Here is a 25486-nt window from a genome sequence, read left to right as displayed (position 1 = left end):
AAACAATGGGAAGGCTTAAATCAAAGAACCACTATGAAGCCATCAGAACTGCTCAAATTCTCCACAACCAAGTCCCTCTCTCTCTCTCTCTCTCTCTCTCTCTCTCTCTATATATATATATATATAGATATATATCACTTTTTTGGGGTTTCTCTGCATTTTGATTGTGCGATTGTTGATATGAAATGAAGAACAGGCTCGATTGGCATCGATGGGATCGCGAAAGACGATCTCAGAGCTTCGATCCATGAAGAAGAGTCATGTCAGGAAATACCAAAAAGTCGATTATGGAAGCACTCCTCAGCGCCGTTCTGCTCGGTTGAATCGATTAATCGATGACTCAATCGCAACATCTGATCACATTCGATTTCGACGATCCAATCGGTTAAGAGGAACACATGGTGAACCAATTTCACCCCACAAAGGTATACATACATGTATATTTTGATTTGAACTGAGAGATGGGTTGTGTTGATTTCAAAATTGTTTTTTAGGCTCATTTCTTCTTGTTTTTGATTTGTGGGTTAGGTAAATTGGGGCTTTTTGGTAAGAGTGAAGAAATGCCGAGTAGTGAAAGGGAAGAGAAGAGGCCGGAGGTGTTGGATCGGCCTTGCGCAAGCGAAACCAGGATCAGTGTCTACCCCTCTGTTTCCAGGTTATGCTCCTTCTCTTATGTGGGTTTCAAGGTACTCTTAATTTGGTCATGCCATGTCCACTACTCTCTCTCTCTCTCTCTCTCTCTCTCTCGGTCAAATTTGAGTGAAACTTTGGTTAAAAAAGTTTAAGATCTTTTGAAAAATTCAAGAGCTCATCACAAAATGACCTGTTAACCAATCATTGCTCCTTGTAAAATTTCATCAGATTTGAGTAAAAAATATGACCTTTGTAAATTTGATTTATCATTTATTTGATTTGATGAAGGATTTGGGGCTCATTTTTAGCCCCTTTTCATTTGATGAAGGCTTTGAGATTTTCTTCTATAGTCTAGTTGAAGGTTGTAAACATCAGATAACTGTTCATTTTTAGCCCCTTTTCACTTCTTTTTTCCTTTGTCTTTGCTCTCTCTCTCTCTCTCTCTCTCTTTTGGGTTTGGGTTTGGGGGTGAGATCCAAAAGGAAATGACTGTTCATTTCTTGATTTATAAAAGTTTGAACATATTGTTTTGGATGATTAGAAATGGCCACCTTGAATCAGTTAAGCATCTCTGTCTTTCTCTTTTTAATGAATTAATTAGTTATAGTTTTCTTGTTTACAAGTTGTACTGGATCATTTATCTTTTATGTTTTGTCTCTTTTCTTTTAATTGTTTTATAATGAGCTATGTGTGTGTTCAAGGTGTTACTATTTTTGACTTCATTGTAGTGCGGTCATATGACCTGGTTTCTGGTAAATCTCTCGGTTTGCAAAGATGCAACATCTATGATTGCAGATATATTATAGGTGAAGAAATGAGAGGTGATCGCACCATAATTTGGTGGACCCTCTCAAACCCTTGGGGTGGTAGGAACCTTCCTGTAACATTGATGGGAAGGGCTGGGGATGGTTTGAAATAAAACAAACTTCACATGACACAACTCCTGTTTCTAGCACTAGGACAAAATTTTACATTCCTTAATGAGCTAAGATTAGCTCTAATATCACCCATTTCTATCTTCTTGACTCCTTTCCCTTCCAAACATGATACATAGTACCAGCAAGGGTCAACCTGTAAACATAATCTGTAATAGCCTTACCTCCACACTCTTCAGCAAAAGTCAGGCATTCTTCTACCAGGAAGAATTCTCCTCAAAAGAACAGTCCAAGTATATGCTGAAAAATCTTAACAAAAAAATAAATGATCGTTATCAACCCATTGCACAATACACACTTGTTTTCAGAAACAATCCCCCACTTAAACAACCTATCCATTGTAGCCAGTCCCCTCTGAACAGCAACCCATTACACAAAGCTCCACTTAGGAACATTTTGAGGAAACCATGCCAATTTATGTCAAGGGACGATAGGGTATACTGTTTGAATTGCTTGCCAAGCTATTCACCATTACTAGAGGGTAGCCAAAACACGGATTCAGGCCTATTAGGATTCAATACAAAGCTAGCAGGGTATTAGCTTCAATCTCAGAACAGCAACCAATTGCACAAAGCTCCACTTAGCAACATTTTGAGGAAACCATGCCAATTTATGTCAAGGGACGATAGGGAATACCATTTGAATTGCTTGCCAAGCTGAAGCCACAGTATATTCACCATTACTAGAGGGTAGCCAAAACACTGAGTCAAGGCCTATTAGGATTCGATACGAAGCTAGCAGGGGTATTAGCTTTAATCTCAGTAATAACCACTCTTCTACCTCTAGGCCACTTCCAATTCCGAAAATTAATGATAAGAGGAAACTCTGCTATTCAAAGCCATGCCCATATGAAAAGCAACCCTTTCCCCATATTTCTTATTCAAAGGACCCAAGGGATGCCAATTATCAAATCGCGGAAATGTAACAGTCCCATCACCAATGATATATTGATCAAAGGCTGCCCCACAGCTCTTAGTTCAAAAAACTTCCTGACAGTCCAAGATGCCCCAGTAGGAAGACACTTACCCTTAATTACACAAGTATGGACCCACTTAACCCACAAAGAATCAGCTTTCTTACTTAAAGCCCACAAAGGTTGTCTTAGCATAGTGGCCTTATTCCACTCTCTCAAATTTCTGAATCCCAAGCCCTCTTCAGCCTTTGGTGCACAAATATGCATCCACTTCACTTTTGCACTGTAGTACCTTAACTCACTCCCTGTCCGCAAAAAATTCTTCAGAAGTTTGTCAATACTACACAATGCAGTCTTTGGCAATAGAAATATAGAACTCCAGTATACTTGAATGCTGAATAAAATGGAGATTACAAGTTGTACTTGGCCCCTATATGATAGACATATTTAGTGGTCCAACTCTTAACTCTACCTAATATTTTGGACTTCAACAATTCACAGTCCTGGGAGGTTAACCTTGGAGATACAAGAGGGACTCCCAAATACTTAGTAGGGAAATGCCCTTCAGGAATTGTTAAGATATTTTTTAAACTAACAGTCATAGTCTCAGAAACCCCAGCAAAAAATATAGCAGACTTCTGAAGGTTAGGCTTCCACCCTGACATATAGAATAATTCCTGCAAAGTATCCTGAATTAACTGAAAATAATTCTCATCGGCACCACAAAGGATGAATAAATCATTAGCAAAAGCCAAATATGATGTTTCAAGCCTCACAACAGAAAACATTACACACTGCCTGATCCAATCCACAAACAGCTCAGGAAACCCCATGGCCACCAAAGTATCAAATAAAAAATTCCAAGCAACTGAATCATATGCCTTCATGATGTCAATTTGAATAGCACATCGAGGCATACCATCATCTCTAAGATAGTTCTTCACAACTTCCTGCCTTTAATAAAAGCTGATTGGGCCACACCAACCACACAAGGCAAAACCTTATAAAACTCTGAATTGCTAAAACTAAATCCCCTCCAACAACATCCCAATTTTTCTGTTAAAAAAAAAAAAACAGCATTATACCCATCAGGTCATGGGGCTTTATCCCAGTTCATTAGGAACTTTAGACTGAACAACTGTAGCCAAGCAACTTCTAGCATCCTTTTTTTGCTCAAAAGGAGTACCCAAAAAAGATTCTTATAAAAATCAATGATGCCATGCTTAATCTCTTTGGGATCATCCAGAAGCACCAACCAAACTTAGAATCCTGTTTTGCATCCTATAAATATTAACTTTGTGATGAAAAGACTTGGAATTTTGATCCCCCAAAGCAAGCCATTTTACCCGAGCCTTTTGTTTTCTAAAGGACTCTTGAACAACCAGCAATTCAAGGTATGTGCAAAGAAGGTTTTAACTTCCAACCCTTTCTTATCTATTTGAGAATATGCCCCGTTATTTAAATTTTTAAGAACAGGCTTCAACTGTTTCAATTTGAGATATAGTCTAGCCATAGGAGAACCAGCCACATCAGCCAACCAATGAATTAGCAAGTAAAGAAGGAAAACTCCAATGTCTCATTTAAAAATCAAAGAATTTAGAGGGTTTCCTTCTGTTTGGATCATACAAAAAACAATCACAGTGATAGGGCAATGATCTGAAATACCTGGAACATGCATAACAGCTTCACAAGTAGGAAATTGATCCATCCAAGCCATATTCACCAAAGCCCTAAAATCCTACTTTTATTATGACCCGAGCCACCCCTTTTATTTGACCAAGTAAACCAGCACCCTTTAGCAGCCAGTTCTTCCACTTCAATAGCCACGATACATATATTAAAATCAACATCAGCAACAGCTTCAAATCCCTCAGTTCGGTATTAAAATCACCCGAAGTTATCCAAGCATTGTCCCGAAAACAAACATGTAAATATCGTAGCTCAGACGGCAATCGTCTCCGATCCACAATAGGCAATAGTCACATAGACAATAGTCACATAGACAATGTTCTTAAAACCATAGACAATAGTCACATAACTAAGTTTTTTACTAACTAAACTCTAATTCAAAACAATAACGACTTGGTCAGACTTCATGAATTCAGAAACTTATCAGGTTCCAAGCCAAAATTACTCTAGCAATAGGAAGAGATCCCATATTATGAACATTTACCTAATGACAAGGAACACAATGACTAATAGTAGTATCCAAGTTCGCAGACCGAATTTTGGTCTCCACTGTACCCAACAAATCTAATTGATGATCAAGAATCAAGGATTTAACACCTTGCTGCTTAACAGGGTCATTAAGAGACCCCTAATATTCCAAGAACCAAACTTCAGCCCCACGTTTAGGCACACCGCCCCCTCAACTTTAGGCTTCAATTCCTGCAACTGATCATTTTCAATCATCTGAGCGAATTACTTCAGCATTGGAATCCTCCAAAACATCTTCTCCTTCCACAAACCCATGAGAAGGCCCACGTGTAAGGACGAAGATTCTCCATTCAAAATAATTCAAAAGCATAATCATTTTCCCTCCTCTGCTTTATATCAATCATTCTGAAAATATCTTTACTTTACAACCACGTAAACCACCAGAAACATGACACGTGTATAGCACTATCCGGCAAAGGAATCAAAAGTACTCACATCACTCGCACTTGGGCCCCGGGTGTGACTTCCTTTTAACCCCATCCATACTCATGTCCACAAGTACAATAATGGACGGTCCAGATCAGCACCAGGCCCCTCCCCCCCCCCAAGTCACACCACTCACACCAGGTTTTTTAACTAACGCCCTTGTACGGCCGGTGTGAGTTTACTGTTTATCTCTACAAAATGCCTCGCCAAGCCTCTTTCCGTTTCTATGCCAATAATGCTTTCCTCACCTACCCACAATGCCCTTGCCCAAAAGAACAACTCTTAGAACTCCTTCAATCCCTTCTCCAACTAGCCTGTTAGCCATACTATATACTTGTCACAAGGAAGCTCCACGAAGATGGAAACCCTCACCTTCATACCATGGTTTACCCCCAAGCATCATGATTAAGCATACAATCAGAAGCACTATCCAAACAATTGTCATCTTGCCCCATAGCAGACACAATAATAGGTAGAGTTGGCAAAACCTTTGCACCAGAACTAGACACATCTCCAGCTACCACATTCAAAATTTCAAACATGTTAGAAACCTGGGACATGCTTTGCTTCTTGCCAAGAGAAGCAATAGAACCAACTAATTTCAACATAGATCCTTGCCAAATATCACATGCAGATTTAGGACAATCCAATTTGAATCCCTAGCCGCAAGGGCCTCCCCTTTACCTGTACCTTCTTTCCTAAACATTAGAACCTCATTATGCCTAAACACCTTAGAACCTCATTAGAACCTCATTATGCCTAAATATCACATTAGAACCTCATTATGCCTAAACACCCTTACACACTCCACATCTACTAGGATGTCATGGATACTTCAAAGTAAGCTTAGCAAAACACAAGTCAATGGAGTCAGGCAAATCAACATTAACATCTACTTCAATGCAAATCATAGCAAAATTTAATTTTTGACAATTTTCCGTGAACATATCTACATACAAAGGCTTTCCAACTGCACTAGCCACATAACTCAGGCCCTTCTCATTCCATAGTTCCAAGGGAACATTAAAACATTGAGCCCACAAAGGTACGTTAGTAGATGACTCCTTCTCCAACTTCATATAAGGCTACCATTGCTTCAGAATTATCAATTTCCCTCCAAAGTGCCATGGACCAGCTTCAACTTGTCTGTAAGCTCCATCCTTCTTGAATTGAAAGAAGAAAGAGGACTGCTCATTAGAAAAAACCTCAGCCAAACCATACTTAGCTCATATTTTAAAGGCAATGCTCTTCACAGCAAAAAAATGCAACTTCTTATCCAAAAAGTAGCCCACTATGCATTCATTCCATCTCTCAACACCAAGGTTTTTTACTTCCACCAGAAAAGACCATGGACCAGCATCAACAGCTTGTCTATAAGCTCCATCTGTAAGCTCCATCCTTCTTGAATTGAAAGAAGAAAAAGCCTTGCTCATTAGAAAAAAACCTCAGCCAAACCATACTTGGCTCATATTTTTGAAGGCAATGCTCTTCGCAACCAAAAAATGCAACTTCTTATCCAAAAAGTAGCCACTATTCATTCCATCTCTTAGCACCAAGGCTTTTTACTTCCCTCAAAAGAGACACAACCACCTTCTTATTCCTTAATGAAGGAGGATAATAAGAGGAGGACATTCTTTCATACTTCTGTTCCTTTGTAAACAACTTATTTTTCCATGAAACAGCACCAAAATCTTGACCAGTCGTGAACTTATCAGGTTTATCAAAACCTAGACTCCGGTTCACTTGCAAGTCGTAACACTTTGCTTGAGAATTCTGTTAGTTCTCACTGGGATTTCTTCTCTCACTGTTCTCTTTAACAACTTTCATCTTATGCATGATCAATACTCTTGCAGGATCACTTACCATGTCCATTGTTTACAATAGGGACATTGTTAGTGATTATTATCCAGAATGAATTAGTCCAATCTTAAGGTTGTGACCATTGGAACATAGAAAGGAATAAGTAGAGCATGAGAATTCTGCTAGTTCTCACTGGAATTTTTCCCCTCACTGTTCTCTTCAAAACTTTCATCTTTGTTCGTGATCAAAATACTCTTGCGGGATCACTTACCTATTCTCCATTGTTTTACCGTAGAGACATTGTTAGTGATTATTATCTAGAATGCCCAATCATTTGATCCATTCTTTTGAAGGCGAACAAATGGTGACTCTTAGCATCCTGAGGAACTCCCACGACACTGGCAGATGGAAAGATATACCCATCTTTACTTCGGGGTTATTAATCTAGCTCTTTCATTCCATAGGCATAAAGGATATAACCTGTTGTTTCAAGAATGGCAATTCTTGACACCAAATTCCTCGAAATACCTAATGTGGGTATCTATGTTATGCTTGACACGTGGCAAGCCCTACAGGCATCACGTCATCACCATCACACTTCCACGTGGCAAACCCCTGAGGCACTACAATGAGTTGGGGTTGTATGCCTAGCCTAAATGGGGGCATTCACACCACCAAGTATGAAACCAAAGTCACAATTCACTTTGATAGCTCTCTATGGTCCTTAACTCAAGAAATATATTCTCTACCCACTCACCCCAGCTCCATAGCAACATAGTTGGACTCTTGGCTCACGTATGTTTGGCTCACCAACATTTACTTAGCTGCTTAGGATGAGCCCTTGGCTCACTCATGCACTCACTCTCTTGGTTGCCTAGGTTGGGAGCAGGAGCAGGACCTAGGCACTCTTGCTTGGGATCATTGGAGGATTATGGATTAAAAGGCTAAGACCTTGGGATCGTCAGGGTCGTGTAGTTGTCTCCCTGCAATGACAACTCCCCCCTTTTGACCTGGCTTAGAAAAAGGGACGTTGACCTTACACTTACACCTGATGCACATATGATACGCCTCTCAAGATATCATACCTACAGCTGCAGCTCCTATGATGCAACCTTCCCAAGGACTTGAATCATAGGACACAGCTGATATCACCCTCCTGTCGAGTCGAGGAGAACTCACCACCACCTATCTAGAGGTTGTTTGGGCTCCAATACTCTTGGAGTTAACGGCATCATAAGTGCACCCAAGAACAACAAGAATTGATATACACTAAGTGTTCAAAGTCTCTTACTGCCACCCCTTTCCTCTCTAAGCCTGCCTTGGTCTTCTCATCATCCTCCCCCGGTGATCTCAAGCCATTGAAATGCCTACCATCTTCCCAGAGGTCAACGACCAATCGCCTCTAATCTCTACAACCCACATTATACACCACTGGGGAAGAGTCGTGCCCCCTTTACATAGCACCCAAAAAGAACACCGAAACCAGCACAGCGGCATCCCAAGGTGGCAGTAGGGAGGGAGACTCTAGTGGAAACCTTGGAACACAACCCCGATGGCTTTCTGGAGGAACAATCTTCTCAACCGGCCATAGTGGAACAACTCCGTGCATTAGTCTCTCCAACAAAACTAACAACACTTGATAGATGCCCACACTAGCCTTACAAAGGGCACCCACACTTCAATCATCATCTAACCCCCTTTCATCATCACAAAATGGCATTCCGCCATCTGCTCAGAATGGCTTAGAGGCTAACCCCCGCTCCTCGAAACAACTTGCAAAACCAAGCAAAAGGACAGACAGCTGCTCCGCACCCCTCAACGGCTCCAACCCAAGCACCCTCGCCATAAGTCGGTTTGGTCAGCAGAACTCTCACCGCTCTCCCGCCAGACCAGGTTCTTTCAGTCCAACCCCCTTACCATTGGACGAAGTGAAAGAACACATATACAACCCCCCTACCATTGGACGAAGTGAAAGAACACATATACAACCTACTTCAGACAAACAAGGGTCACATCCCTACCTCTCCAAAACTAGACCTCTGTCCCCCTTACCCTATTCATATTTGTACCAAAGTTTATCTGTTTTGACGCACGAAAAGGAAACGCTAGGGAACATGTTTTGCGCTTTCTCGACACCCTTGGTGCCTACCAAGAAGACCGAAACCTCCGCATGAGAGAGTTCTCCATGTCCCTCACAAATCGGGCATTCTCATGGTATGCCAACTTCGCCGCTGGCTTCATGGGAGGACTTGGTGAAAAAGTTTTATATCAAGTTCTTTTACGTCGAATAAAGGCTAACTTCATCTTATGAGGGAAATACAACGACTTAGGGAGGACATTCTTGTTTATGTCCACCACTTCAAGAAAAAAGTAGTGGACATTTAAGACCCGATAGAAGAACATCAACTGGTGTCAATGTGCATCGAAGGGATGCTCACGCCTTACAAGCTCTAGTTGGTCAACCACCACTTCCCCGACTTTTCCGCCTTATGTACTACAGCTCAAAACACAAGTGAAACAGTAAGATCGGGGTACGAAGGGAAGCTCCACAACCTCATTCATGGCAAGCAACGGCACCTCCACCTTCCTCATGGAGGCCTAACTGACGCAACCACAAAAAAGAGAAAATTTGATCAAGTTCCCCTACCGTTGCCCGCCTCGGTCGACGAGGCACAAGCACTCCTCCCTGAACCAAGGTCGCCACCAAAAAGGATCAAGCGCGGGCAGACTATTGCATATAACACGTTCCGTCAAACAAGCCTACCACGGAATGTTGGGCGCTCAGATCCCTAGTTCGAAAGATGATGGCTGGCGCTGCTTTGGAGCTACCTTACAGAGGATGTCTTAAAAGATCCTCTCCCCCCCCCGTCATAAAGACAACAGCAAGACGGTCATGATGCTTTCGCATTATGATGAGATGGAAAAACCAATGGTGTGTGAGCTCACCTCTGAGCTCACAACTCACTTGTCCAAACTTCGAGACCAGGAATGCGATAGCGCTCTTAAGAAATCGATAAAGTTAAAATGGTTCTTTGGCCAATTCAGCTTGTCTGAAAAAGCAACATGGCGCTGCTTTGGAGCTACCTTGTCGCCAGACAGAGGATGTCTTAAAAGATCCTCTTCATAAAGACAACGGCAAGACGGTCATGATGCTTTCGCATTATGATGAGATGGAAAAACCAATGGTGTGTGAGCTCTCTGATCTCACAACTCACTTGTCCAAACTTCGAGACCAGGCATGCGATAGTTCTTTGGCCAATTCAGCAAGGTCAATTCAGCTTGTCAGAAGAAACAACATGTTTCGAAGCTACCATGGTCTTTTTAAGACTTGCGCAACAAAATGGTAAGGCATGCATGAGTGTAAGTGGATCTGTTAGGAAAGTGTTTTGAGATAACTCCTTGGCAAATAATAACCTTTACCGAGGCAAATATGCAAGTATCGTTCCCACATAACCGTCCCCTTTACGTCCCAGTGTTCATCAATGGGATGGAGTTTCAAAGAGGATTCATGGATGGAGGGTATTCACTCAATGTAATGCCCTATTCTACTTTTTAGGCAGTTGGGATCTCACAAAAACACCTAGTCAGACAAACCATTTTCATCACTGGTTTTGGAAATCAAAAAATCAAAACCATAGGGCATGTTCAATTAGACTTGGCAGTAGGACCAATCCGCTCCACCACTTAGTTCCATGTCATAGAAGTAGAGACGACCTATCAGGCCCTCTTAGGGAGAACTTGGCTCCACAAATACGCCACAATTCCCTCCACCTACTATCAATGTGTCAAAGCAATTTACAACAATGAAGGTAGTAGTCATAACTAGCTCTCAAAAACCCTTTCAGGAGGGCCCCTTGTCGAGTTAATTAAGAAGTATTCGGATGTTTTTGCATGGACATATGAAGAAATGCCAAGCCTAGACAAGTGGGGAAGAAGCTTTCAAGAAAAGCATCAAGAAGTTACCATTGAAGAAAAGCATCAAGAAAAGTTGTTGTGTGTCCATTGAAGAAAAGCATCAAGAAGTTACCAACTAAGGCAAGTGAGGAAGAAGCTTTCGAAGTGCCAGCACTGGTTCCGTGCTCATTACTTTGTAGTTGGGGATAAGTTCTGGCAAACAGTTGGACGACAATGGGACTATCAATCTATCTAAGATTTTGTTGGGAGTACCCGAGGCAGAAAAGGGGGCGGAGGGGATAATAACTCCCGAGTCTGTTATGCGGTTAGAGTGCGACCTTTACGCATATGCATTTCCAGTTCATGATAGTTACGCTTTCACTAAGAATGGTGAGGGTTTTGATACTTGGGCTGAGAAGGTGCTAATCGATCCTTCTTTCAAGGAGATTTTAAAGAACGCCGGCGTGTGCCATAGTAGCAAGTATTGGGCTGAATGTGAGGAGCGAACCATCATGGTTGAGTGTAGCATTTTCCCGTTGGAGTTCCAGTTCTCACACCTTTGTTGCTTGGTGGGGGGAATTGACACCTACATTAGAGGATGTTTGCGCTTTGACGGGTTTACCTCTGTATGGTATGGCGGATCCTCTTGCCAATACATCTGCCCTAAGTCATCTAAAGATTATATCCACTCTGAAAGCCTTGTTTTTGAAAACGGGATTCCTATTGAGCAGCTATGACAAAGGAGGGGAGTACATTGGTTCGCATGGTCCGCAGCGTCGAGAACATTGTAAGAATACTTTCGGGAGGTGGCTACGATGCTGGTATTGAGACTTGAACCCATCTCCGAAGGAAGAAACCGAGATAGGAGAAGAAGAGGTAAATGGGCGCCTTGACGGGTTTACCTCTGCTTGGTATGGCGGATCCTCTTGCCAATACATCTGCCCTGAGTCATCTAAAGATTATATCCACTCTGAAAGCCTCGTTTTTGAAAACGGGATTCCTATTGAGCAGCTATGACAAATGAGGGAAGTACATTGGTCCGCATGGTCCGCAGCGTCGAGAACATTGTAAGAATATTTTCGGGAGGGGACTACGATACTAGTATCGAGACTTGAACCCATCTCCGAAGGAAGAAACCGAGATAGGAGAAGAAGAGGTAAATGTGCCCGGATATGAGAAGTATAAGCACAGTTCCACTTCTCCATCAGTCGGGCGTCTAGGAAATCGCTCATATAAGAACATCTGAAGGAAGGAAGTCAATACATAGCTAATAACATTATACTGACCCTTCAACTTTTTTACCCAACCTGATACATATCCAGCCGCCTGTATATAGTCCCCAAAAATAGTGGCCCAAGTACAACCGAAAGACCAGTGGCCAGATAAGTGGCAATATCAAACACGGATGAGTCTGTACATGCTATCCTTGGGCGGCCCCTCCACAATATACCAACTCAACTAGTATGAAAGGAAAGCGACAAGGTAAGTGGAATTGTGTTTATACTTCTCATATCCGGGCCCATTTACCCCTTCTTTCCCTACCTTGGTTCCTTTCTTCGAAGACAAGTTTAAGTGCCGATACCATTTACCCCTTCTTCCCCTATCTTTGTTCCTTCATTTGGAGATGACTTCAAGTCCCTATACCAATATCATAGCCACCCCCCAAAAGTATTCTTACAATGTTCTCGACGCTGCGGACCAATGTTCTCCCCTCCTTTGTCATAGCCGCTCAATAGGAATCCCGTTTTCGAAAATGAGGCTTTCAGAGTGGATATAATCTTTAGATGACTCAGGGCAAATGTATCCAAGCAGAGGTAAACCCGTCAAAGCGCAAACATCCTCTAATGTAGGTGTCAATTTCCCCCACCAAACAACAAAGGTGTGAGAATTGGAACTCCAACGGAAAAATGCTACACTCAACCATGATGATTCCCTCCTCACATTCAGCCCAATACTTGCCACTATGGCACTATCGTTGGCATTCTTTAAAATCTCCTTGAAAGAAGGATTAGTTAGCACATCCTCAGCCCAATTATCAAAACCCCCACCATTCTTAGTGAGAGCATAACTATCATGAGCTGGAAATGCATACAGGTAAAGGTCGTGCTCTACGTGCAACCGCATAATAGACTCGTGAGCTATCATCCCCTCCGCCCCCTTTTCTACCTCGGGTACTCCCAACAAAATCTGAGATAGATTGACAGTCCCATTGTCCTCCAACTATTACCAGAACTTATCCCCAACTCCAAAGTAAGGAGCACGGAACCAGTGCTCGACAGAAGGTTCGGAAGTTTCTTCTCCACTTGCCTTGGTTGGTAATTTCTTGACGGCTTTCTTCTACGGTACACACAATAGCTTTCCCTTTCATCTTGAACAATCAATCTCTACCTGCATCATGCCAAATTGCAACAAGGAAGTTTTGTATACATGAATCATATTTACACCAAAAAATAAATAAATAAATAAAAATCTCCCTTTAACCCAAAAGAAATCAAATTTTGTTAATTGCATGACTTATATTTTCAACATCTTTGTCATACATGTACACACATTCTCATGAGAATATCTATATAGAGGGACATTAATGTGTATATTACGCTTGACACATGGTGAGCCCTACAAGCATCACGTCATCACCATCACACATCCACGTGGCAGACCCCTGAGGCACCACGATGAGTTGGGGTTGTATGCCTAGCCTAAATAGGGGCATTCACACCACCAAGTATGAAAACAAGGTCACAACTCTCTTTCATAGAGCCGGCTCACCTAGAGGTCTCCATGGCCCTTCATAACTCAAAAAATATATTCTCTACCCACTCACCCCAGCTCCATAGCAACATAGTTAGACTCTTGACTCACCTACGTTTCACGATAAGCCCTGGGCTCACCCATGCACTCAGCCTCTTGGCTGCCTAGGTTGGGAGCAGACCTAGGCACTCTCGCTTGGGATCATTAGAGGATTGTAGATTAAAGGCTGAGACCTCGGGATCATCAAGGTCGTGTAGCTGTCTCCCTACAGTGACAACTCCCTCCCTTTGACCTGGCTTAGAGAAAGGAACGTTGACCTTACACTTACATCTGATGCACATATGATACGCCTCTCAATACATCATACCTATAGTTGCAGCTCCTATGATGTAACCTTCCTAAGGACCTGAATCATAGGACACAGCTAGCTAGTAGGGCTTATATCACCCTCTAGAGGTTGCTTGGGCTCCAATACTCTTGGAGTCTATATAACGGCATCATAAGTGCACCCAAAAACACACAACAAGAGCAACAAGAATTCACATAACATACATTGCCACCCCTTTCCTCTCTAAGCTTGCCTTGGTCTTCTCCTCTTCTTCCTCCGATGATCTCAGGCCATTGAAGTGCCTACCATCTTCCTAGAGATCAACGACCAATCGCCTCTAATCTCTACAACCCACGCGTCTAAATGCTTTGAATTGCAATAGTTCATACAATTTTAAATGTTGACACTCTTCTCCCAAATTTCAACATGCCTTTAGTTGATCCCCCATCTTCTCTAAACTCTTAATTGCAATAGTTCATACAATAGTTCATACAACAAGCTAACCAGGCCAGTACTGCAACTCTTCACTACCAGGTGGCCTATCGAGTGTGTAGAATCGTGCTTTTGATCAATCTTCTTATCTAGCTTTTCCCAAAAATTAGGAAGAAGCTTTGCTTTGATTATTGATTCTCTCTAGAACTCCCATCTTGTGTCTCTCTCCTAAGACATATCCACATATCCAAGCTCCTTAGCTTCTTCCTAATTCTTGGGTTATACAGACTATACAACTCACTAAATTAGGGAGAAGCTTTGCTCTTGATTATTGATTCTCTAGAACACCCATCTTGTGTCTCTCAAGACATATATCCACACATCTAAGCTCCTTAGCTTCTTCTTGATTCTTGGGTTGTACAAACTATGAAACAACTCACCATATTCCTTGTCCGATCCGGTCCACCAATCCTATATTTATTTGAAAAAACAAGATGGTTTTATAGAGATTTCCTACAAGAAAGTAGGCATTGCCTCTTTGGTTTTCACTACAAAAATCAACATGGAACCTATTAACTCTTTTTTATGCTTATGGTTCTGGCAAACTAGTTTATGTGTTGTAACAAGATGGACACTGCTCCTTTGATGCATGTGATTGTGGATGAATCGACAGTTATGACGTAGAAAACTCTTCCAGAAATAAGAGACAGAACAAGTCTTCCATTTAGAATGAAAGGTTAAATTGCCTTTAACAAAAAAGAGAATTTTTTTACCACCAAAAACAACCTAGGATCCCCTTGCCTTGGACCACTTGGCCCCTGGAAAATATCTCTCCAAATCACAATTAATCACAACAGAAAACATTGAAATAGACACACATTGCCTGATCCAATCCACAAACAGCTCAGGAAACCCCATGGCCACTAAAGTATCAAATAGAAAATTCCAATAAACTGAATCACATGCCTTCACTTGGTAAGATATTGGAAAATGCCTTAAATATTCTTCCATTACTATTAAGATAATTGTAGTTGTCAATAGGTGGTTTTGCCTAAGCTCTCATGGTCTTAACACTGTTTTCTGCCTAAATGACCTTAACTATTTATAGACCTCTACGACCTGGGTGCTACTTTGGTTATCTTAGTAATAACTTAAACAACATTTATGACCCCCAATATAAAAATGGTTTTGATACCTAAAGGATTCAAGAGCATTTTGATTTCTAAATGACTCTTGAGCCATATTATATCTTTTGACCCTAACTTCCATAAGAATCTTTTGAAATTTACCAGAAAAAGGTCAGCCATCCTTTCCCTCAAAAATCTATATTTTATTCTTGACTTAGCAATACAATGTTCATATCCTCATGATAATTTCTTGGATCATGGCTCAGCAATACACTATTTCATAATACAATGTTCTTAACCTGCCAATTTGCTACCTAATGGTGGAAGAATTATTCCATTATAGACAATCATTATCCTAGGTCTCTCCTTCAATTTTGCGAACAGCGTGAAAAGGAAACATCAATCCATCCTACCCTATATATGACTTCTTAAAGTCCAAAATCTAAAAATCATTTGCTTATGATAATTTTAAGTCAGAATTAAAACAAAAGTTAAATGAGAAATATCCCTCAATTTCTAAGAAAGATTTAGATCAAGTATAAAAAAGCAATTAAAATGAAGATGATCCAGCTCGTTGAGGCTGAACAAGTTTCCTCAGAAGAAGATGACTTATTGGACCCAATCTCTTAATGTTACTTATGTCCATTACCCTCCAAACTCACCACCAAAGATACCGACTCAAAACCTTGATGCTAACTACTTTGACACGTGTCAAGGTGTTGATCTCAATAATTTGTGATTTCAAACCCAACGCAAATATCTCACATGACAACAAATAACTTAACTTTCGGGTACCAACACATTCTTCATCAAAAACATATTCCTAACAAAAGCAAGTTATTCCAAAGCAAAACTAGCAAACAAGACCATGTGATAAAAAGACTAGCGCATTATCTCTTCGGACTTCAAGCAATCTTCAAAACCAATTTATTTCTTAGGTCTATATAGCGATAGCCCAAAAGAAGAGAGGGACATAGAAAAATTTTAATATCAATTTTATATTTGTGAAATTAGTGAAGTGTGAAGCTTGTGAATATATGTTGTGTTTGGTTTGCTTAGAATAGTGTGATAGTTTGTAAGTATTTTATGTACTATTTCTGTTTTGTGTATAAACGCAAATATCTCACATGACAACAAATAACTTTCGGGTACCAACACATTCTTTATCAAAAACATATTCCTAACAAAAGCAAGCTATTCCAAAGCAAAAGTAGCAAACAAGACCATGTGATAAAAAGACTCTAACATTATCTCTTCGGACTTCAAGCAATCTTCAAAACCAATTTATTTCTTAGGTCTATATGAGCGATAGCCCAAAAGAAGAGAGGGCATAGAAAAATTTTAATTTCAATTTTATATTTGTGAAATTAGTAAAGTGTGAAGCTTATCTGTATATGTTGTGTTTGGTTTGCTTAGAATAGTGTGATTTTATGTACTATTTCTATTCTGTATAATATAATTATGTTTTATGCCAGTTCTTAATCATTTTTACTGTTTACGTAGATTAAGATATTATCAAGAATTATTATAAAAATTAGAAATTCAATATCCTCAGTTACGCATTTTACCTATTGAAACTTGGGATAAACAGCAAAGAATAATATATCAAATTTGGAAATGTCAAGACCTTTTAGATATGTTGTCTTCAATATTAAGATTTTATTTTACAATTGTTAAGATTGACTACATGGGACTCCTTTTGGTATCAGAGCCATTTCTATATTGGAATTCTTAAATGTTCTTTAAATGATTAATAAGATAACCAGAGTAACACACAAGTCACAGAAGTCTGTAAACCATTAGATCATTTAGGCAAGGAGCCGTGTTAAGATCGTGAGAGCTTAAGAATATTTAAGATGTTTTCCAATATCTTAACTGGTGAAGGTTCCTCTAGTAAGCCCTTAGTGGTTAATCAAAGTGATTTAGAAATAGAACACATTGAAGAACAATTATTTAAGGGAATTGTCCCACTATGTTGGGCTCGAATTCAACTGCTTTGGAATATCAGATGAATTTAGAAATCAATTGGAATCAATCTTACAAAACAATTATTATATTAACTATTCAAACAAAAAGATATAATATGGATTCAACTGCTTTGAATTTAATGGATATTGATCGTATTTACTACAAAGCTATGACAACTTCTTGTCCTAGATTCAAGAATACAACTAGTCTACAAGGATCTACAATCCTTTTCCAATCACATCAAGCTAGATCTGAAATTATAGTCCTTAGAGTTATAAAATGGAATGAAGTTTTATTAACAGATGGTGAGGATGATGACACTTGGCTCATCGATAATGCTATACACATACATAATACTCACACACAAACTAATCCCGACCACATTATACAAAATCCAAATGGATCTGTAGTATTGCAATTTTAGAAGTCTCGCTTCTTACGAGCTAGATCATTAAGATCTTCAAAGTCCACCCAATTTCACCTGCACAAACACCGTTTACTTTACATCATCATTCCATAAACACACACCTCTACAGGTTACTAGGCCACAACCAAATCACATTGCTCACACTGTCTGCCAAGACTTTAATCACTTCACAAATGATATTGGTTTTGATATCGAATTCCCTATCAATTAATAATATTGAAGAAGAATTTCAAATAAATCACAAGACACTAAATGAATATAATGCACCATATAATTCAAAAAATTAATTATTTTTCAAACGATCCCACGCTCAATAGGAGTCCCAAGTAGTCAAATCTTGATATTTCCAAATTTGATATAATATAGTCAACCTTAATGATTGTAAAATAAAATCTTATGTTGAAGAAAACACATCTAAGGTCTTGATATTTCCAAATTTGATTTTCTTTGATGTTCATCCCAAGTTTCAATAGGTAAAATGTGTGCCTGAGGATATTGTATTTCTAGTTTTTGTAATAATTTTTGATAATAGCTTAATCTATGTAAATAATAAAAACGATTAAGAATTGGCATAAAACATGATTATATTATACAAAATATAAATAGTACAAAAAATACTTACAAACTATCATACTATTCTAAACAAACCAAACATAGCATATACAGATATGAAATTGAAAGTAAAATAGCATACTATTCACACCCACTAATTTCACAAATATGAAATTGAAAGTAAAATTTTTCGATGCCCTCTCTTCTTCTTGGCTATCGCTTATATAGACCTAAGAAATAAATTGGTTTGTTTTGAAGTCCGAAGAGATAATGCTAGAGTCTTTTCGTCACATGGTCTTCTTGTTTGCTGCTTTTGCTTTGGAATAAATTGCTTTTGTCAATAATCTACTTTTGATAAAGAATGGGTTGGTACTAGAAAGTTTTTTGTCGTCTTGTGAGATATTTGCGTTGGGTCTGAAATCACAAATTATTGAGATCAACACCTTGACACGTGTTAAAGTAGTCATCATCATGGTTTTGACTAGGTATATTTGGTGGTGAGTCCGGAGGGCTAGTGGACATAGGTATCCTGCTTTTGGGTAAACACTGAGAGATAAGTCATCTTTTTCTTCTGAGGAAACTTTTTCTGCCTCAGCGAGTTAGATCTTCATTTTAAGTGCTTTTTTATACTTATGATTTAAATCTTTCTTACAAATTGAAGGATATTTCTCCTTTAGCTTTTGTTTTAATTCTGACTTGAAATTATCATAATGAAATGATTTTTGAGATTTTAGACTTGAAGAAGTCATAGATGGGGCAGTCATATACTGTTCATAAAATTGAAGGAGAAAACCAGGATAATGATTGTTTGGAATGGAATAATTCTTGCACCATTTGGTAGCAAATTGACGGGTTAAGAACAGAACATTGTATTATGAGGATATGAAGTAGTGTATTGCCAAGCCACGATCCAAAGAATTTTAAAGTCATGAATAAAATATAGAATTTGAGGGAAAAGAGGGTTGACCTTTTTCTAGTTAATTTCAAAAGTAAAGGTTTTTCTAGGAGAATATGGAAGTTAGGGCCAAAAGATAATATGGTTCAAGAGTCCTTTAGAAAGCAAAAGACTCATGAATCCTTTAGGGTATCAAAGCCACTATATTTGGGATTCTTAAATGTTCTTTAAGTTATCTCAAGTCACTAAGATAACTGGACTAGTACCCAAGTCGCAGAAGTCTGTAAGCTGGTCATTTAGACAGGAAGCCATGTAATGACCATGAGCTTAGACAGAACCACCTGTTGGCATCTACAGTTATCTCAATAGTAATGGCAAGAATATTTATGACATTTTTCAATATCTTAACAAGTGAAGGTTCCTCTAGTAAGCCCTTAGTGGTTAAGAAATAGAACACATTGAAGAACAATTATCTAATTGGACTGTGCTAAAGAAAAATATAGAACAATTATATAAGAAAAAAAATTGAGTTAAAACAAACATATAAAATTAAAACAGGTGAACAAAATTTACCTGTAACACAGAATAATCAAACTTTTCAACTATTGGATACATAAGTATAACAAAATTAAAACAAAAATTCAATTATTTACATTTAGGATTAGTACAAGTTAACAAAATTCAATCATTTACATTTACATAAGTATAACAAAATTAAAACAAATAATTCAAAAATTCAATTATTTGCATTCAATTAAACCATTAACTAGAAACCAATTAAATAAATGAATAGTATGTAGACATCATGATTATGAGGATTCCTTATTGGGGATTAAATGTGGCTTCTTGTAAAGAAAAAACAGATTCGACGTCAACATCATGATCAACATCATGATTATGAGGATTCCTTATTTGGATTAAATGTGGCTTCTTCTTGTAAAGAAAAAACAGATTCGATGTCAACATCATCAAGATCTTCAAGCTGAAACGATGAATTGGCTAATTTGTCCTTTATTTTTATTTTTTTCCTTCTTTTCTCTGAAGACATCGCTTTGCATATTGGTCTTTTTGCCCCTAAATGTAACAACGGTCTGACTTCCATTGACCTTGCTTTAAAAAATAGCTCCATTTTTTTTCTTTTGAGAAGAAGAGCCAGAAAAGAGTTCATAGCGGTGGATTTAAGCTACCATTTCTTGAAGTGGTTTTTCTTTTTCAGTCGGCAATAAAAAGATTGGCTACCTTTACATTTGATCTTGAAATCAGATATTTCACAAGCAGAACTAAGAAGTTTGCATTGTTATTCTAGTTGCTTAGGAATTTATGATGATTACACTACATTTCTAAGTTTTCTTCATTTCTCAAGCAGCAAGTGTTTTTTATTAGTGCTGCAACTGGAATGTGGATGACATTGTTCTTACAAGAAATAATGCTCAGTACCTTCATTCATTCAACAGCTCAATTCGGCTTTTGCAATGAAAGATCTTAATCTCTTGGTATTGAAGTTCTCAGATCCTTTTCAGGCCTGTTTCTATCTCAACCTAATATGATAAGGACCTGCTGTGTAAAGCAGCTATGACTGATTGATTGTAAGCTTGTTGCTTCTGCTGTCAAAATTAGTCCCCAATTGGATTGTGATGATCCGTTTCCTGATTTAGAACTCTATCAAAATCTTGTTGACTCTCTGAAATATCTTGCTTTGATTAGATCTGAGAAGATATCATTTTGCATTCAAGGCTATTTACATCAAGGTGTGTCCCTTTGTTCCTGGTCCACTCCATATTTCTGCATTTTTGGATGCAGACTCCGCTGCGGATTTTTGTGTTTATTTTGGACACCATCTTGTTTCTTGTTCTGCAAAGAAGCAACCTACAGTGGCAGATTATCTTCACTTTTCATCGGTTGCTCCTCCAATTCGTTGGTGTGACAAATATCTATGTGATTTCTCATCTCATAATCCTGTTTTTTCTTGCTTGCACAAAACGGATTGTGGTTTCTTAAGTTGCTTCTTTGGAGCAAGTTGCAAGCCCTTACATGTCTCCTGGTTCCAGATGTTGGTTAGTAGTTAGTTACTCCTCTTCTTTAACTGTTATGTGTGTGTTTGTGTGTGTGTGTGTCTAGTGTAAGTGAATGGCCTTAGAGCTGAGAAATGAACATTCAGTAGAGTCTGTTCTTTTGTTCATCTTAAAGTTCAATTTTCAGAAAAAGTTTTCAGTATTCTTATTATGAATTTGGAATATTAAATTCAGGCGAAAAACATTAAAAGGTGAACAAGATTGTAAGCAGCAGTGTGGTAATCTAGAAATGGATCAACGAAGCATTGGTTAGTGTCATACTTCAAATTCATTTTTTTTACATTCTGAAGTTACTTAAATAGCTTTAACATAAAAACATTTCCTAGACAGGCATGACAGACTGTTCTAGTAATGGTGTTGTCTGCCAAGCTTTTCTTAAGGCTACAAAAGCTCAGAAATGCTCAAATCATCATGAAACAAAGAGTGACTATGAAAGTATCAGAACTGCTCGAATTCTGGAGAACCAGGTCCCCCCCCCCCCCTTCTCTCTCTCTCTATATATATACACATATATCTCTCTTTATTTCTTTCTTTTCCGCCTTTTTTTTTTTTTGGTTCTATCTGCATTTTGATTATGTGACTCTTGATATGATGAGCAGGCTCGATTGGCATCGCTGGGACTGCACAAGACGATCTCAGACCTTCGATTGGCTTCGCCAGTGAACACTTATGTCAAGAAATACCAAAAAGTCGATTATGAATGCACTCCTCGGCGCTGTTCTGCTCGGTTGAAGGGAACAACTGCTGACTCAATAACATCTGATCAGTACATTCCATTGCAACGCTCCAATCGGTTAAGAGGGACATCTAGTGAACCAATATCACCACGGAAAGGTATGTGTAATGTACTGAGAGTAAGAGAATGGGTTGTGTTGCCTTGAACTTTTGTAATGAAACTCGACTTTCTTGAGAAAATAAGAAATATAAATACAGAAGAATCATTCTTCTTCTTTTTTTATGATAAATACAGAATAAGATAGGGAGAGAAGAATCCAACCAAGACATTCCGCTAACTAACTTTCTGTTGTATCTGAGGTTAACAGAGAAAGTGAAGCTTTTTGGAAAGAGTGAAGAGAAGCTGCATAGTGAAGGAGACGAGAAGACATCTGCAAACAGACCTTTGGTGAGGCTAGCGGTGGGTACAAATATGAAGCTAGAGCTGTCACCCGATGTGTTGGGTCGGCGTTGCTCAAGCAAAAGCAGGGGCACTGTCTACCACCCTGTTTTCGGAATTTGCTGCCACTTTTGCAGGTTCTGTGCCTTTTCTTATGTGGGTTTCAATTTTTTTTAGCCAATTAATAATACTATATTACTATCCCACCTGACAATTGTCTGCATCAGATGAACAATAAATCAGAATACAGTTTTGCTCTATTTTTCCAATTTTCTATTTACTTCTCCCCACCTTTTTCTCTTTGGGTTGGGCTGAGATTGTTTCTTGTTACTCTCATCATGTTGACATATTTTAGAAGGAAATGACAGTCAACTTGATGATTGATTTTGTAGGGAAATATTGCACATCGATGTTACTTGTTTTGGATGATTAGAATCAATGGCCAGCATAAATTAGATGAACATCTCTATGCAACCTTTTATTTTTTTTTCTCTTCTTTTAATTGTTTTATAATGAGCTATGTGTGAGTTCAAGGTTTCTATTTTCGAATTCTTTCAAGTGTGTCAAGCTTCAATGTGAAATGATTTTAGGTTTAAATCTCTTGGTTTGCTAAGTTGCAACAGCTATGCTGGCAGTTTGATTACAGAGACATTGTTAGTGATGCTCATTATCAGTTTGAAATAATAAAATGCAGGCAAAAGACATTGTGTGTTGAAGAAGATTGTAAGCGGTGTGGTGATCTAGATATGGATCAACCGTGCTTAGGTTGGTGTTATACTAGAAGTTTTTTTTTACATTTTAAAAATACTGTAGATGTGACATTTACAAACATTTCGTACACAGGCAAGACAGACTGTTCAGTATGTCATTCTAGCAATGGTGTTCTCTGCCGAGCTTGTCTCAAGGTTAGATACGGTGAAGGTAAGCTGAAAACATGACTCAAGAAATGGTTAAAGCCACATTCTGATCATGATCACATTATCCTATTATATTATATAAAAGCTCACAACTCAGCACAATTTTTTGATGCATTGTCTGCCACAATTTTGATTTCAAAAAATGCCCATAGAATTGCTAATTGAATAGATAAGCGTGTCCCAAACCAATATTTCTCATCCCATCCAAAAATTTAGATATAAAATTACACATGCATAGCGTATCTTAGGGCTGCAAAAGAACCGAACTGAGCCGAGCTTTGCTCAGGTTGAGTTTGGCTCGTTTACTTATCTAGCTCGTTTATTAAGCTCGAGCTCGGCTCGTTAACATTAATAGAACTAGAGCTTAGCTCGGCTCGATAATTTTTTTTTAATATTATTTATATTGTTTAAATAAAAATATTATTTATATTATTTAATATATAAATAATTTATTTATATTATTATTTATATATATTTATTTATTAAATATTATTTAATATATAAATAATATATTTATTATATAATTTAAATAAAGATAAACGAGCCGAGCTTGACGAGCCGAGCTTATGCGAGCTCGAGCTCGGCTCGTTTACTAAACGAACCGAGCGAAGCCAAGCTGAGTTTGTTCATGAACAGTTCGGTTCATTTGTAGCCCCAGCGTGTCCCATCCAAAAAGATAACTAAGAATCTACTATTTTTTTTTTACTTGACTTGATTATCTGCCAGAAATGGAGGTGGTGAGAAGAAATAAGCAATGGATGTGCCCTCACTGCATAGAGGATAAAGGAATTAAACCATATTGGATATGTAACAGGTACATCTATTTTGCCGTACAATCTTGCACTGTGTATTTGTGGAATTTCTTGAAAATCTCCATGTTTTTATGCTCTTTTGTTGAATAGTTCATTGTGCTTAAGGAAGAGAAAGAAGGTTCCAACTGGGGTTGCTATATTCAAAGGTGTGTCCTAGTTAACATTTTTCAAATTCATGTTTTTGCCATCATCCAAATTCAACTCCTATTAATTGTATAATTTCTGTTTGGTTGGATTGAACATGTAGCTCGTGAGATGGGATACAAATCAGTTGCACATCTACTAATGGATGAGCTTCAACGAACATTGTAGATGAAGAGGTAGATAACTATGCGCATGGGCGGTGGGGCCATGCATGAAGTAGTGGGTTCAATTGAAACCACTGGACTTTGAATTTTTTTTTTAAGAATTATGTAGCAGTGATACCATTAAAATTGTTCAAATTAATTCTATGTTTATTATATTTTTATACTATTTTGTTTTGCACGCATAACTATTAATGGTTGAAGACACTTATATGGATACTATTACAACAACCATTATCTATGTCACACATTAAATATCATGTAAAAATATGGTAAGTGTAGGCCTTATTGACATAATAAATATCATGACATCATTTTTTTTTAATAATGATATAAAAAAATACATACATAATTTTTGTATAAAATGATGTAATTTTTGTATATAATGATGTAATTTAATATTTTTGTGAACTTTTTTTTTTTTTTTTTTTATAAATTTTATCACACACTCTCTCTCTAACACAGTAACTGCCTCGACTGCCACTACTAAAAATTCAACTAATTTGAGCTTGGTCATTCTTCACACATTCATATATACACATAAGAGAATCAATATACCTGTAATTGACTCTGATGTGAATTGACATGATGATAAACTCTAGAAAAGAGCCAGAGAGATTAAGAGTTCCTTTTGAAAACTCTGATGTCTATTGCAGATGAAAGCAACATAATCGTTGCAGATTGGACCAAATTTGTTTCTATTTTCATTATCACACAGTCTCTAACCCTATTTTCATTATCATCATGACTAGTTTTATTCAATTTTGTAGTTCAATTTTCTCTGATTTGGTCAAAATACAGAAAAAAAATTGTGATCAAACTAGAGAAAATTGGTCAAACACAGCGAAATTTGTGAGGAAATTAGAGACATAGATCAAAATCTCTTTTAATCGAAATTCCTCTGGAAAAATATTGAGACCACTATGAAAATATTACATGTCCTTTATCCTATAAAATCTTAATATTAA

At 38.2% G+C, this 25486-nt stretch overlaps 1 protein-coding gene across 1 annotated transcript; it reads left to right on the top strand.

Annotated features, from left to right (window-relative positions):
- Positions 1 to 24749, top strand: LOC114270111 (uncharacterized). Its single transcript, XM_082907636.1, has 12 exons — positions 1 to 71; positions 197 to 425; positions 529 to 655; positions 21545 to 21618; positions 21701 to 21837; positions 21970 to 22204; positions 22414 to 22621; positions 23179 to 23249; positions 23328 to 23405; positions 24128 to 24215; positions 24304 to 24359; positions 24461 to 24749. The coding sequence occupies exons 1-12, from the start codon at positions 6 to 8 to the stop codon at positions 24523 to 24525; spliced, it is 1434 nt and encodes a 477-aa protein (XP_082763762.1). The 5' UTR covers positions 1 to 5; the 3' UTR covers positions 24526 to 24749.
- The last annotated feature ends 737 nt before the right edge of the window (positions 24750 to 25486 follow it).

This window comes from Camellia sinensis, chromosome 15 (genome assembly GCF_055761805.1).
Source record: "Camellia sinensis isolate YWXY chromosome 15, ASM5576180v1, whole genome shotgun sequence".
NCBI classification, from domain to species: domain Eukaryota; kingdom Viridiplantae; phylum Streptophyta; class Magnoliopsida; order Ericales; family Theaceae; genus Camellia; species Camellia sinensis.
This window is presented reverse-complemented; position numbering and strand designations above follow the sequence as displayed.